This window comes from Megalopta genalis, chromosome 12 (genome assembly GCF_051020955.1).
Source record: "Megalopta genalis isolate 19385.01 chromosome 12, iyMegGena1_principal, whole genome shotgun sequence".
Lineage (NCBI taxonomy): Eukaryota > Metazoa > Arthropoda > Insecta > Hymenoptera > Halictidae > Megalopta > Megalopta genalis.
This window is the reverse complement of record NC_135024.1, coordinates 12896163-12910291: the sequence shown is the minus strand read 5'-3', so window position 1 is coordinate 12910291 and position 14129 is coordinate 12896163. Positions and strand designations below refer to the sequence as shown.

The 14129-nt window shown below is 35.6% G+C and overlaps 5 protein-coding genes across 5 annotated transcripts; 3 read left to right on the top strand and 2 right to left on the bottom strand.

Annotated features, from left to right (window-relative positions):
* Nucleotides 1-663: 663 nt before the first annotated feature.
* On the top strand, nt 664-1661 carry RpII18 (RNA polymerase II subunit RpII18). The gene is made up of 3 exons (XM_033474924.2): nt 664-832; nt 1090-1242; nt 1312-1661. Exons 1-3 carry the CDS (start codon nt 804-806, stop codon nt 1520-1522), a joined length of 393 nt encoding a protein of 130 aa, XP_033330815.1. The 5' UTR covers nt 664-803; the 3' UTR covers nt 1523-1661.
* Nucleotides 1662-1796: 135 nt separating this feature from the next.
* Nucleotides 1797-4231, top strand: LOC117222899 (bridging integrator 3). The gene is made up of 4 exons (XM_033474923.2): nt 1797-2057; nt 2143-2250; nt 2377-2551; nt 2615-4231. The coding sequence occupies exons 1-4, from the start codon at nt 2050-2052 to the stop codon at nt 3122-3124; spliced, it is 801 nt and encodes a 266-aa protein (XP_033330814.1). The 5' UTR covers nt 1797-2049; the 3' UTR covers nt 3125-4231.
* On the bottom strand, nt 3201-7039 carry LOC117222897 (activating signal cointegrator 1 complex subunit 2). The gene is made up of 14 exons (XM_033474920.2): nt 6898-7039; nt 6707-6784; nt 6371-6531; nt 5876-6260; nt 5589-5803; nt 5335-5520; nt 5082-5237; nt 4920-5010; nt 4673-4861; nt 4478-4600; nt 4262-4404; nt 4008-4131; nt 3500-3677; nt 3201-3410 (listed from the first exon to the last, which is right to left on the bottom strand). Exons 1-14 carry the CDS (start codon nt 6937-6939, stop codon nt 3271-3273), a joined length of 2211 nt encoding a protein of 736 aa, XP_033330811.2. The 5' UTR covers nt 6940-7039; the 3' UTR covers nt 3201-3270.
* Nucleotides 7040-7328: 289 nt separating this feature from the next.
* On the top strand, nt 7329-8889 carry LOC117222898 (uncharacterized). Its single transcript, XM_033474922.2, has 2 exons — nt 7329-8324; nt 8384-8889. Exons 1-2 carry the CDS (start codon nt 7329-7331, stop codon nt 8672-8674), a joined length of 1287 nt encoding a protein of 428 aa, XP_033330813.2. The 3' UTR covers nt 8675-8889.
* Nucleotides 8864-13880, bottom strand: Vps11 (vacuolar protein sorting 11). Its single transcript, XM_033474919.2, has 16 exons — nt 13715-13880; nt 13544-13612; nt 13273-13446; nt 13003-13199; nt 12685-12943; nt 12460-12614; nt 12157-12390; nt 11791-12091; nt 11548-11736; nt 11367-11489; nt 11177-11304; nt 10895-11107; nt 10654-10826; nt 10285-10582; nt 9892-10214; nt 8864-9815 (listed from the first exon to the last, which is right to left on the bottom strand). The coding sequence occupies exons 1-16, from the start codon at nt 13727-13729 to the stop codon at nt 9436-9438; spliced, it is 3231 nt and encodes a 1076-aa protein (XP_033330810.1). The 5' UTR covers nt 13730-13880; the 3' UTR covers nt 8864-9435.
* Nucleotides 13881-14129: the final 249 nt, after the last annotated feature.

Genomic DNA, 14129 nt, shown 5'->3' with positions numbered 1-14129 from the left:
TTTTCTGCCAGTGAAAAAGTTTTGACGTCTGACTTTTCATTGACTTAAACTACTTGCTAATTGTATCAGGAGAACATGTGAGGAGGTTGTAACTCAAATTGTTTTGTCTGACTTGCGATTGACTTGTACTACTGAAATTTCGAAAATTTCAGAAATTGGCTGGCAACTCTAATCGATTATATTCCACTTCAACTTCTTTTTTAGATTTCTTAATATCCAATAATACCTAATATCCACTTCTCCAACAGGAATTCGAAAACGAAATTACTGTATCGCTTTCAATTTTCTAAAAATTCGAATTTTTATAAAGACGTTCAATTTTTAATAAAAATAAGATATTATGTGAAAACTAAAAACATTAGGAAGGTCTAATCGATCTCGAAAGATAGAAGTACTGTCTAAGTACTGTTAAACGATCGTTAAAGTTTTAAAAAATGTCGAAGAACGTATTTTCTATGCAATACATTTGCATATTTACGAAAAGTTCTATACTGGATACGAAAATTGACTACTACATCTGATTCTGTAGATATCTTTGACGAAAATGCTAGTGAGGAAAAGTGTCGTAGAGGTTTTACGTTCGTGTAGGTCAAGAAAATATCTCCGTCGACAACGCGTGTACGACGCTTTGCCGCCAAACGGCCATCGTTCACACATAGAGCCCGCTGATGTCGTTCTGTCCCGTTCTCTCGCTAAAGGAAATGAGCGAAGATGGATGCATAAAATGATAGTTTCTTATTGTGGATAGGAAGAGAGAAAGGAAGATAGGAAGATAGAAATTCTTATTCAATTAATTGTGAAAAATGGCAGATGATGATTTTGATGGGGACGAGTGAGTAAACGATTAATTTATTACGCAATGTACACAAGTTTCGTATAGTTTACACGTTTGTAGTATATATAACCTAGAAAAATGTAATTGTTTTCTAATCTGATCACGTGTTTTGATATACACAAAACAAGAATACTCAAGATTAATAAAAACAATCTTCAATTATATCAGCAACGAATCATTGCATCATGAATGCATTTTTTTTTCATAGAGTATCTTCCTGCCAACAATGTATTATATTTATTTATATTTTACAGAGTAGCAGATGATTTTGATGATGTTGACGACGACGACAACATTGAACTAGAGCCTCAAGAGGAAGATGGAGAGAATATAGAACTACTTGCAGCTGGCGAAGCCACTGGTGGGGTGCAAAGATCAAAACGGATTACAACTAGATACATGACAAAGTAAGTAACTTTAGAATTCTGATATAAGAAGAGTGTATAAGTAAAATAATAATTATTTATTATTCATAGGTATGAACGGGCTAGGGTGTTAGGAACAAGAGCATTACAAATAGCTATGTGTGCTCCAGTAATGGTAGAATTAGAAGGAGAGACAGATCCACTACAGATTGCTATGAAAGAACTAAAACAAAGGAAAATTCCAATAGTCATTAGACGATATTTACCTGACAACAGTTATGAAGATTGGGGTATAGATGAATTAATTATCATAGATCATTAATTTATAATTGATTCTGTATATTTAAATCTAAACTAATTTAAGAAATCTTGGAATTTATTGTATCAATAATATTTCAATTTTTATGAAATTGGATACATGTACAAAAGATTAAAGAACAATAAACGTTTATTAATGTAAACTGTATCTTTTCTTCAACCTTTTCTTATTAATAGCACAAATGGAATTAATTACATTAATAGATCGAAACATTGATTGCGATTAGTTAAGGTTAGAAAATGTTACATCAGCTTCAAATACAATAAAATCTTTTTATACAATATAATGTTTAAAATCCACGTGAGCTATATAACGGGAAAAGTGTTGAAATAATGAAAACAATCTTTGGAAGTACATACGAATCATCTTGTCACGAGTTTTATTAAACCGATGGTAGTGGTGATAAGATACTACGTACATAATTCGCGGTGTGCAACAGGTTTACTAGCAATCTCGATAATTTATTTTCGTACATTAAGGAGATCTAGAAGATACAGTAGTATGTAACTTTTTGTAAATACACGCAGAATATGACGTGGTAAGTAGAAATTATTACATGACAACATATTAAGTCAAAGAGGTTAGCACAGTTATTTGTATAAACATTATGATAATACACACAGGAATCCTTTGAAGAGGAATCATTTAACACAGAGACCTACTCCAGCACAGCCTTTATTATCGCATACCGAAGACAGGGACCTCGATGTTGCTGTTCAAAGACTCATTTAGTATGTATTAATATCTCTACGTTATACATATACCTATGTATCTGTATGAGTTTTTCAGTAAATGAAATGTAACATTTTCTATAAGAAAGAAAATTTGTCGCCTGCATGGCCCTTATTTTTTCACAGTGTTGAGGATACTATCAGGAAGCTGACAAAAGAAATGAAGAAATATGTAGAAGCAGTTGTAAATTTGGACCGAGCAGATCAAAGGCTAACGTTGAATCTAACAACTTGTGGCTTGGGTCATCTCAGCGATGAGTTTAGAAGAGTCTTAGAAGACTATCATTCTGTTACAACACAGGTAGATCAACATGGTATGTCTCTAGTCCATGTAACAAAGATAAGACTTTTACTGTTTTAACAGGTAGGGAAAACTGTACAAGACTTGGCAGTTCTCTGTCAGAAAACATTCATAGAGCCTTTGAAGAAATTGCGGGACGAATTTGCTCTAATAGCTGCTGCAATAGCCAAGCGGGAAGAGTTAGTAAACAATTGGAAATACTTGTACAATCGAGTAAAGAAATTGCAGGAAAAGAAAGACAGAACTGCTAGTCACATCGCGAAGTTAGAGAGAGAACGAAGGGCAGAAGAGATAGCCGCAAAGGAGTTGAAAATTGTCCATGCTCAACTACTCATTGAGTTGCCTTCATTTTTAGACAAGAGATTAGAATACATTAAACCTAGCGTACACGCTTTGATCATGATACAATTGGACTATTACGGAAGCACGACCAAACTATTCACGCAACTAATGCCAGTTCCTAACGCTTCGGGATCGCCATCCAGTGCCATGATACCCGAGGAGGAATACCAGCAATTGATCGCTATTCAAATGAACAGAATAAGAGCACTTACTATTGTGAAAAATTCGTAAAGATTAATCGCTTACAAGTGGTAAAAACACAATGAAACTAAATACTAGCTACTGGAAGGAACTGGATATCGTGGTCTTGTGGCCTAGGTACGAATGTATTTATCACATCGCAGTATTTACACTGATATTGTAAAAGTTAGGTACACTTAAGATGGAACCATTCCTTGATTTCTTTTCCATTGGGCGCCCGAACGACGGTTGTGATTAGCACCTGTTGACTTATGGGTGTTCTTTTGTTGTCTATTGCGCAAGACGTCCTTCTCTTGCCCGTGACCTTTCGGTTTACCTGCTCAATAGAAAGGACATAAATAAGTATAATTTTTTCGGGAAAAGGATGATCCCCATAAAAGGTTCTAGCATATTAATATATCTTACCAATTACATTGGATGCACCTCTTCCACCTCGCATGGCTTGCCGTCGTTGTTCAGCTTTAGCGCGTAACTCAGCCGGATTCTGTATAAAATGATCTTTATCATTTTGTTCAGCCTCTCTGTCATCATTATCATCATCTGATTCATCGACAGTTTCAATTTTTTGTTTTCCTTGGAGCACCTACAATTTTATGAAATATTTTTAACGCGTCTCTGAATATACAGTCAATCCTCCTTAACACGGTACTTTAGAAACACGGTATCGGTATAATATGGTATAAAAATTGCGACAACCCTTTTGTAATACAGTATTCTTATAACACGATTTTTTTCTGGCATAGCACATATTGGTAGAAGAAATGTTATCGCGCGTCACAGTTTTTGTTAAAATAAACAGGACGTACACCTTGCGCGTATAGTAATCGTGAATACTACTCAACACAACACGGTACGAATTAACCCTATTAAAGGAGGGTCGACTGTACTTAAGTTATCAGTTAATAATACGAACTCTGGGTGTAGTATAACGTCTGGCATCAAGTTCAGAGTCATTCTCTATGCCTCGTACATCGCGATTATCGTACGTATCGTCGAACTCATCTTCGTAGGTGTAATCATCCGAGATGTTGCTGTAACTGTAACAATATTTGTTTCATACTAAATGATAGTTCGGTTTTTATCAATGTTATTTTACGAAGTTGTTACATGCAAATAAATAACAATTTGATATTATAATTTTTGTCGTTCTATTTTTGTATTACTCACTTTCTTAAGATGTAATCCTTAGACACAGGAATGTCTTCACGCGTTTTAATATGAACATTATCATATCTGTTAATGTTGTCGTCGTCATCGGAGAAATTGAGAGCTTCGAAACTAGGAACTGTATCTTCGTCGACTGCGACGTTCTAAAAAGAATTATACAATTATTATACGAGAAATATACAATAATTTTGTATTCACCATACACTACACAATTACCATATACTCGGCTGGTATTTCCTTTATCTCAGACATCAAGCATTTTAATTTGGTTGGTAAATTGTCTTCCAATATAGCGTTTATTACGGACTCAGTTTTGTAATTGTAATGTTCCAAACATAACTGCAACAACAGTGTTTTATATACGTTCCTTTACTCTGAATTGTTTCATCTTTATTATGTCGTAGTTGTTACCTTAATGAAATCTTCCTTTAGATCATTCAGAACATCTTTTACTGCAGAAACTAGGGATGACATGCATGCTTTATTGTATCGATGTTTGGATTTATTTGAAGTATTGGTAACATTCGTATTGGTAACATGTTCCATATGTGCGCGTACCGGTGGCTGACTCTGAACACCGCTAGGTCCTGCCACAGGTTCCTGTAAAGACAAACATTATCAAGAAACGTGAAATATTTTTTCTAACATTTCTACTTACATTTATATGATTAAGCAAAGGAATTGGTGGAACATTAGATTTTTCAGGCGTTTTTATCAGGTTCAATATGTAACTAAGTTGTATCATATCACTAAATATTTGTTAAGTATTAATATGATAACAATAATACTTTAATTTATGTGAATTAAAATCAAAGGATACAGTTCAGGGTAGATATTGGTCAGTATATCCAGGTCTTGTCTAACTGGATGAAATTGATCATAATCTGTAATGAATTCTCTCTCAGGAACGGCGTACATTAAAAAAGCAAAATATTCTTCTACAAGCTTCTTTATATCTGCCTCTGATGTAGTATTTCTAAGTATAATTTCATAATTATATTTCTTCGAATTTTTAATACACAACTGATTATAATTAGCTTCAATATACATAGTTGATATGTCTATATACTTACGAATCGTATACTACATTTTCTATTGGTTTGAATAAGATAATTCTAAAAAGGTTTATGATTTCAACCCTAATTACATCCAATCGATGTTTCAGTTCTATGTACTTCGGCATATTTTCATCATTATATCCTAACTTATCTAAGTTCTTATACATCTTAGGTATTGTGTTTTCATATATTGAAACGATTCTATTTAAAAAAAAAAAGCACATTAAATATTGACAGAAGCAAGATAGATCATTAATTTATATACCTACTTTTTTATAAAATCCTCATTGTGAAATAGACTCACTGCAGGAGGATAATTATTTAAAAATACAGTAATCGTTGATGATATATCTAATACATACAATATCAAATCCTCTAAATTAAATAATGTCAGATGTTTGTAACCAGCATCCTGCTGGGTCAATGAACGTGCTCCATTATGTACTATTGAATTATCGAACTTCGTCTCAACATTTTGAAGAGCCTAAAATAAAAATGTTCGTAGTCAATTCTATTTATAAAAACAATAGGTACCCCGAATATATTTGCACCTTACCTCTATCAGACAAGGAACAGCTTTTTTAAAATCATTATTGTATTCTGGTTCTAAGTCAAATAAACATTGTAAGAGCCTTTTTATTACTTTTGGATTTTCCCTGCCATAAAGTTGACAGAGATCAAATATAATGGGTACTGTAAATATGTACTTTTCATAGAGTAAATTCCCAAAAAATGAAGGTTGCATGTACTCCATGGAGCTTTCCTTGTTCGTAATAAGACGTGTGAAAACAACAAGTACATAGTACCGGATTGTTTCTAGTAATTGTAACATTTCTGGACAGTTTGGAAAATTTTCTAAAGCGTAAAATGGCGGCGCTTCTTGTAGCAAAGATACCAATGCATCCATTATTGTTGTATTGTATATAATGTTTGACCAGAATCTAAATAAACAATAATTTCAATAAATAACTCAGGAATTCTTCTATTACAATGTGGGACCATTCAACACTACACTAGGGGAATTATTGAACATTTATAATTATGTACTCACCTAAAATATGGAAGACTAATTAACCATTTAAAATCGTTGATCATATAATTAATAACCTGCATCCAATGTTCCTTTGCCCCAATAATCTCTGATCCATCTTCGTCATAAATATTAGGAGCTTCATAATGCAAGAAATAGCGATCATCTGCCCACTTATCACTCTAAACAAAGTTGATAAAATATCTTGTTAATGCAAACATTTTCTAAATAATAGAAGAACAATCAAATATCAAAACTTATGACAAATTAATAAACATAAAATCTGTTCATGATGTAACTATGTAACTATAGTTGACGTCTTTGGAAACATATTGTTTTTTCTATAAACAAACGTACCAAGGCATCAATGTACTCAACAACTCCAGAAGTTTTAATCACTAACTTTAAGTGTTCCACGGGAAAGTTTTGAGGATTCTGTAAAATATATGGAAATTGCTGTAATTTTGGAATTCCGATTACTATAACCTTTTGAAAGTAGTGGTTATTAAGAAAAGAAAAAAATACTATTAATTAATAAATAAAATTACTACGAATGGCTCCATGATCTTGTATGATGCATTTTCCGTCATAAACACCACTAATCGTTGCTAAACAGCGCTAATTACAATACTGAAATAATTACAGTACGACTGAAACCAACTGAAACACGCGGTAAATGCGATCGTCTTCTGAGTGACTAATCAAAGCTTATGAAACAAAGGAGTCAGAAAAGATTCAAAGTTTTGTGTATTTTCGTGAATCACACATATGGTATTATGAGGTTAATATATTACAACCATAACAAAAAAATTTCTGTGATTGTTTGACAACTTGCGACCGCGATAAATCTTTGGAGGTTATGTTGTCAAATTTTTTGAATTGTCAAACTAAATTCTTGAATTGTCTTTGATTGAATTGTCAGCTAAATTCGCGACAAGTTACTTCTAAATTTGATTGATTAGACATATTTTCTTCTATAATGTCTGCGAATACCAAATGTTTTGTGAGACCGAAAGTTAGGTTTTGTCAAACCGACGTTGATAAATCAAAAGAATTAAAAAATTCAGTGGATGGAAGCAATTCTAATCGCTTGAATAAGCCAAAAATTAGAAATATAGTAACTTTAGATAAGCCTGTCATTGTATTAAAATCGAATCAAGCATTCAATGATCTTGATACTAAAGAAACAAAGTCTGTAAACTGTACCCAAAAGACTGAATTTTTAGGATGCGATGATGAGATTCCTTTTTGCGCTCATACCTCTGGTAAAACTGAAAATCAGAGACCTTTAAATGATGCAGATAATTCTGTGAATACTAAAGTATGCTTTGAAGAGAATGACAAACTCAAAAAGACCAATACATCACTGGCTACTTTGCAAGAAAAAGAATCAAACAAAATATTGAAATCGCAGAACTCAGTTAAGACTGATATTAAAAAAATGGACTATACTACAGATAAGAAAGGCAAGGAAAATAATGCACTCTTTACTAAAAAGGGTACCAACAATACCGTTAAAAATAGTTCACACATAAAAGTAGCACAATGCAAAATTAAACCCTGCCCAAGTAATGGTAATAAAAAAGTAAATTCAGCTAAGCCATCCAGAGTCTCACTGACCTCTGATAAAGTAAAGCCTGTTGTGAATGTTATGCCATGTTATAAGTACAATACAACTGCATCAAAAATTAAAGCTTTCCCAGTGAAGAAAACTATGGTGCGGGACATAGTTGGTCCCAAAATAAAACCTTATGTTGGTCCAGGAGTACCACGTAAAAATCAAGACATTCTGAGGATCGCGAAGATTAAGGACATAGCTCACATAAAACCATGTACTTCTGGTGAAAAGCTGGCAAGACCAGAATACAATTCTGTCATGTGTACAATTAATAAATTGAATGAAACAAAGAAACAGAAAGTTGTAGTTGACTTGGAGCATTTGCCCCCTATTTATAAAAATTTAATAAATGGGAAGGTACGAAGAGAATAGTTTTTACAATACAGTGTCAGGAAATATCTTCTTTTCTTTTACAGATTTCTAGTGCCTTGGACTTCCCTCTGGATGAAGCCATTTACAAAAACTTGGTGAATTTGTCTGTAGATGAAAAACAACTACCAAGTAGACTAACACGTAGTAAAGATCCAGAGCCTCGTCAACGAGACGTTGTACCGATACTTTCCGATTTCTTCTTGCCAGAACCCACCGAAGAGTACTGTACTCCTGTCTCTATTAAACCAATAGGTCCAGAAGCAGTAGACAGTTGGAGTGCTTTTAGAATAAATGACAAAATATTCGAATGGAAGCACAGCTTGGATCACTTATAATGTAGTAATCCCTTTTTATATATAATTTATTTATTAATTGATATTTGGAAAAAACTTACTTTGGAAGATGTATTCTTTCATAAAATGTGACATATCTTTTATACTAATCAAGAATGGACAAATTACTTTAAGGACACGTTTTGTGAATATATGTAGAGATAGAATTTTAAAATATGACGTAAGGCAATATATACAATAAATCATTTAATGTACAATTAATGTTTTATATGAATTTCTTACCGATCAACACACAGTATACACGTTTCATAAATCACGTGAAGCACCAAAAGATACAGGTATCGTATGATGTATCTGATGAAAAATAATATAAAATATATAATATATCCAGACAAAAAAGTTAGGGGGTTCAATCCTTGAGAGAAATAACTCTAGTCATAACTAGGATGGGATTCGAGACTTCCACAGCCTATTGACACAAAGTTTTCTCCTGTCGAGGAAAAACTGTATGGAATTAAAGTGAACCTATCGAATCAATTTACATTGAGTATAATAACACTGTCCAACAAGATTTCATTCCTTTTGTAGGGTTTCGATATAAGTTTTACCATTGAAGCAAAAAATAATGAAAATATTACTTTTTCATTTAAATTAGACTTAAAAATGCAAAATAGCTGTTAGACAGTGTGATTAATATTCGTCGTGTCTTTTGTTACAAGCCCCAACAGTTCTTGGTCTACGAAATATCGTTGACATATTGAGAACTCGTGAGACCAATCGTCACCAAAGGAGAGAAATGCAGTTTATCTAGTGAATGGATTCAAATTTTTGTTATAGTCTTTGTCGTCGTCGTTGTTGATGTCCTCATCATCATCCTCATCCCCCGCGAACGGGTTCTTTGACTCGTCGTATTCCGTATCAAATGGGTTAGTCGAAACGGGTGTTTTCGGCGGCACGAAGGATTTTTGCACTGGCGACGACTTTGGTGGAGTATTGTTCAATATAGTTAAATATTTTATGGGCACTGGCGAAGCTTTCCTCGAATTTCCACGGGGAGTGGATACGTCACTTCCGGTACCAGAAATATTTGCTTCCAGTGATGAAGAATAGATCTCTGACTTCGGAAACGATCGTAAACGATCATCCACTACTGGGAAATTCTCACGTGGAGGTTCCGTTTTTCCTAAATATTTGACAGAATAAACATTAATTCGTAGGCAAACCAATAACATGATTACAAAAAAAAAATTGATCGTTACCCAGGGTGGAATTCTTTCCTTCCGTCAACCTGATCCTCGCTTCTGCCCCTGGCCCATAATTCAGCTTTGGTTCTTCGAATTTAGTAGCTGTTGTCGGCAACAATTTATCCGTGTCAGTGATTACCGTTAACTTTTTGAACACCCCACGGCCAAAGTAGTCGGCAACCAACGAAAACGGATCCTCAGCCCGGTCAAGCAAACTGTGAAAAATCTCGTGAAGATCCTTGGACTGTTCCTGCGCTTTAATGATGTCCAATAATTTTTTATTTTTCGGTAAACAAGCTGGACACTCATTCTCGTTCTCCGAGAAACTTTGGAAACAGCTGAAACAGCGAAGACAATAATAGAATAATTCTTAGATTATGTCCGTGACTAGCATAAATGTAAACTTACTGTTGATGATACGAGTGTTGACACATAAAATGTACTGAAGGTAACTCTAATTGATGATGACACGCACTGCAACGCGATCCTTGAAAAATGATCGTGTTATTTTTAATCGACTCTATTTGTTCTCTTATCTTTTGGGTGTCCATTCGATACTTCTCAGTCAGCTCAATGTCTGTTTGCGTCTGTTCTTGCTCTGTTCGCAGTACACTATTCAAATAAGTCTTTACATCTCCCAAAGTGCAGGAAAGCGAAGTTGAAATCGCATCGACGACCATTAGAGGCGATAAAAGTCTTTCTTGCGCTAAAAATAGGCCATTTAAAATAGATATGTAATGCAAAAGAAATAGAATTAACAATGTTCTGCAACTGTACCGATATAAGTTAAAATGTCTGCAAGCAATTTCGTCGGAGCTTCCTTATTCCTGGCCACGCTCCACAGAGCTTGAACCCACAAATTTGGATCCTGATGGCCGAATCGTTTGCAAATTGCTAGCACTTGCTCGCTATCACCCTCTCGCAAATGAAATCGCAGCATTTCCTGGTATCTAAAATTAACAGACATTATAAAAGGAAGTTTTCAAATACGTTATTTCAGATTTATACTTCAACATACAATTTACTTTCTTCGTAAAGAAAAAGCAGTCCACGTCTAAAATTGTATTGATGGCACAAGATCAGAATCTGATCTTTATCGTAACAGGCCTCTGAACTCTGCAGAAGACTTACTATCTTCTGCTCGTATTGTACTTTCGACACGTCATTCTCTAAAGCTGACCACACATGCAGGTAGTGTTCTACTAGCGTGTTGTACACCAAAGTACTCCATCTGGAATAACAGGTGTTAATTATTATGCAAGATTGTTACTCGCTTCTTCAATCTAAAATATGTACTAACTTGGTGTTTGTTTTCACTAAGTGTTCTAGGAATTCTACAAGACGTTCAGAATTGTTGAGGAATAGGTGAATGAAATCCTCGGGATTAGCTTTATCAATATCCTGTTCCACGGTGCCATCTAAAGCTTCCTGATTGAAACACAGTAACTTTACCGTTACATATACGCTCATTTTTTAATCTACTAATTTACCTGATCCACGAGGGGTTTGTTGGAAGGTCTATAATTGGTGCATAAGGATTTCAGAAATTGCGTGGATTCGTTTGGAACGTTTTCCATTAGAACATTGCCGTACTTCTTCATGTTAGATTCTGCCTAAAAGAGCAAACGAGATTAGTTGCTTGCAACACCTTTGATAAATATATGGACATACTTCTTCGAATTCCAAAGTTTCCATATATTCCAAAGCCTTCTTGTACTCGTGTTTGTCCTCTATTTGAATGCGAAGATACCATTCGTGTTGGCCATGCTTCCGGGCGAGGAGCAAAGCGTCTTCCGGAGACGCTTGACGGCAGACTTTTATTGCAACTTCTACATCGAAATCGACTTCCCTATCTTTCGTCTGAAATTGCAAATATAGATGAGAAATAATCAAATGGAATCATGAGCTGATTACCATAATAAATTCTTTCAGTTTATCCGTTTGATTCAGCTTCGTGTAACAGTTTAATAGTAGCGTTGTATGATCCTCCGTCCCTTGACCGTTTTTATGCAGAGCTTGCAAATAAGTTGTCAAATTATCTATGTGCTGAGAATCTAGGAATTTTCTGATTACATAGGAAGGCTCCAATTTTCCAATGGTTTTTATGTATTGTTCTATTGCACCGTTGTGATCTCCTTTCGAATACAAATGGTCCCCGTATTGCCGGAATATGTCCACAAGACTTTCTGCATCATACTGTTGATTGTTGGCTATCCTAAAAATCACGCGAGATTAAAAGATCGCATTGAACGATATGAATTCAATAATTATATTAATTACCTTATAGATACATCGTATAAATTCTTTTTAAAGAGTAAGGCTAATTTAGACTGCAAATCTTTTTCCTCTAAGTGATACAGCTTGCTATCACCACTGAGTATAAAAAATCCGCCCCATTCTGATAACACTGCTTGCACAGAGAGCATCGGCGCATAGAAAACAATGAATTTGTTTTGTATATCTAGTAACGTGATCATATGTTTATCTGCGCCTTGAGGTATCGGTTCTATGGTACTGTAAACACAAGAGTTTAATAATATATCTTTATTAAACGGTCGACTTCAATACGCGTAAACTTCTTGCCTTGGTTTTGCAGAAATGGTGGTGGTCCTTCTTGGAACATTAGCAGATTCTTTAGATATTATTACTAAGTAGCTTCTAAACCACTCTAGCATTATTTTCTGACCTTCTACCGCGTAGCAGGGACCTCTACCATCGGGCGTATAACAATATATTGCCTAATATAAAAGACACGTATTACAGAAATGTCTACAGTCTACTCCAATTAAATTTTGATAAATTTATTACCTCATTACGACCGATCATGAAGTGACTGTCTTGCATCGATTCCGCAAGGACACTGCATTTGTTGGAACAACCCATACTGTCCAGGGGAGACTTAAATTCTTTATCTTTTACGGTAACATTGTACAAAAAGACACTGTTCGTTGTAGCAACAAATAGGTGAGTTTGTTTGCTCATGGCTCTTATCGCAAGACCAGTAATAGAAACACCAGTGCCTTTCAACACCTTTATCTTGTTCTTCCTTTCCCTGGTCAGATCACCTCTACAAGCGAACAATTCAATGAAATCCAAATTAAAAGCTTTTTAAACCGTCTATATTACCTGTAAAGCATAACGGAGCCATCTCCAAACCCTATAGCCATTAAAGTGAGACTAGTATGCACATACAGCGCGGTTGCAGGAACTCCTCTGTTGCTGGGTATAGCTCTGCTTATGCGAACGCACGACGGATTGCCTTGTTTATCTGGCTTAGACAAGTTCCACACCTTTATCGTCGGATTACAACCAACATCGTCTTCCTAAACGAATGTTTTGTTAATGAAAGCAACAAGTACATTCGCGAGAAGCGAATAACTTTCTAACACAACTAACACCAATGGTGAACAAGAAAGTGGAATGTTGAACTTGCTGCGCTAAGGTTACGATAACCTCGTACGCCCGGAAGGTGGTAACATCGTAGGTCCTATTAACTAAGTGCACATTGCCCGTGTTGTCTCCAAAGACCAAGCTGCCATTTCCACTAGTAGCTGCGGTGACTTGAGCGTCCTGTTTAACATTATCGAGTCTGTGCAACATGTTCGAACAACCTAACCTACGAAAAACGATCCTACACTCGATTCGATTCGAGCTGAGAGGAACTTACCCCGAGAGCGCTCGCAATCTTTCCCTCGTCGACCTCTTTCTTGAGGTCGAAGAAATTGAAGCGTCTCCACTGAAAAGCAAACAATTCTCAGCGCAAGGGCGTCGATACCGAGGTTATGGTCGGTTCGTGAGGAACAATACGCGAAACGATCGAAGAGCATGTGAAACGAACCTCAAGGAATGCCATAACGTGCCCCAATCGTTTATGTGGACATCAGTGACGAGTATCGTTGACACCGTGAACGAACACTGCACGTACCGCGCTGTCCTCTTTGACAGTTACCTGACGACGGATGTATTCAGCCGCAAGTTCACCATCTTTTCAACTACAATGTCCGGTCAGCATCAGCTGATTATGACATATCTCAAGTTTTGCGCATGCGTCGCCCGGTCGACATCTGCTCTACTATATCGACCGTATCGATCTGCTGTTCCGCGAGATACCAACGGCGAACAAAACACAATTTCCTACTACATCGACTACGGTAAGAGTTTGCTAGGTTAGGTTCGCTCCGACGTGTCGATCGCGCTACAAATCGCACAGGGTTCGGGCGAATTCCGCAGATGTCACTGCCGCAGAATCGAGA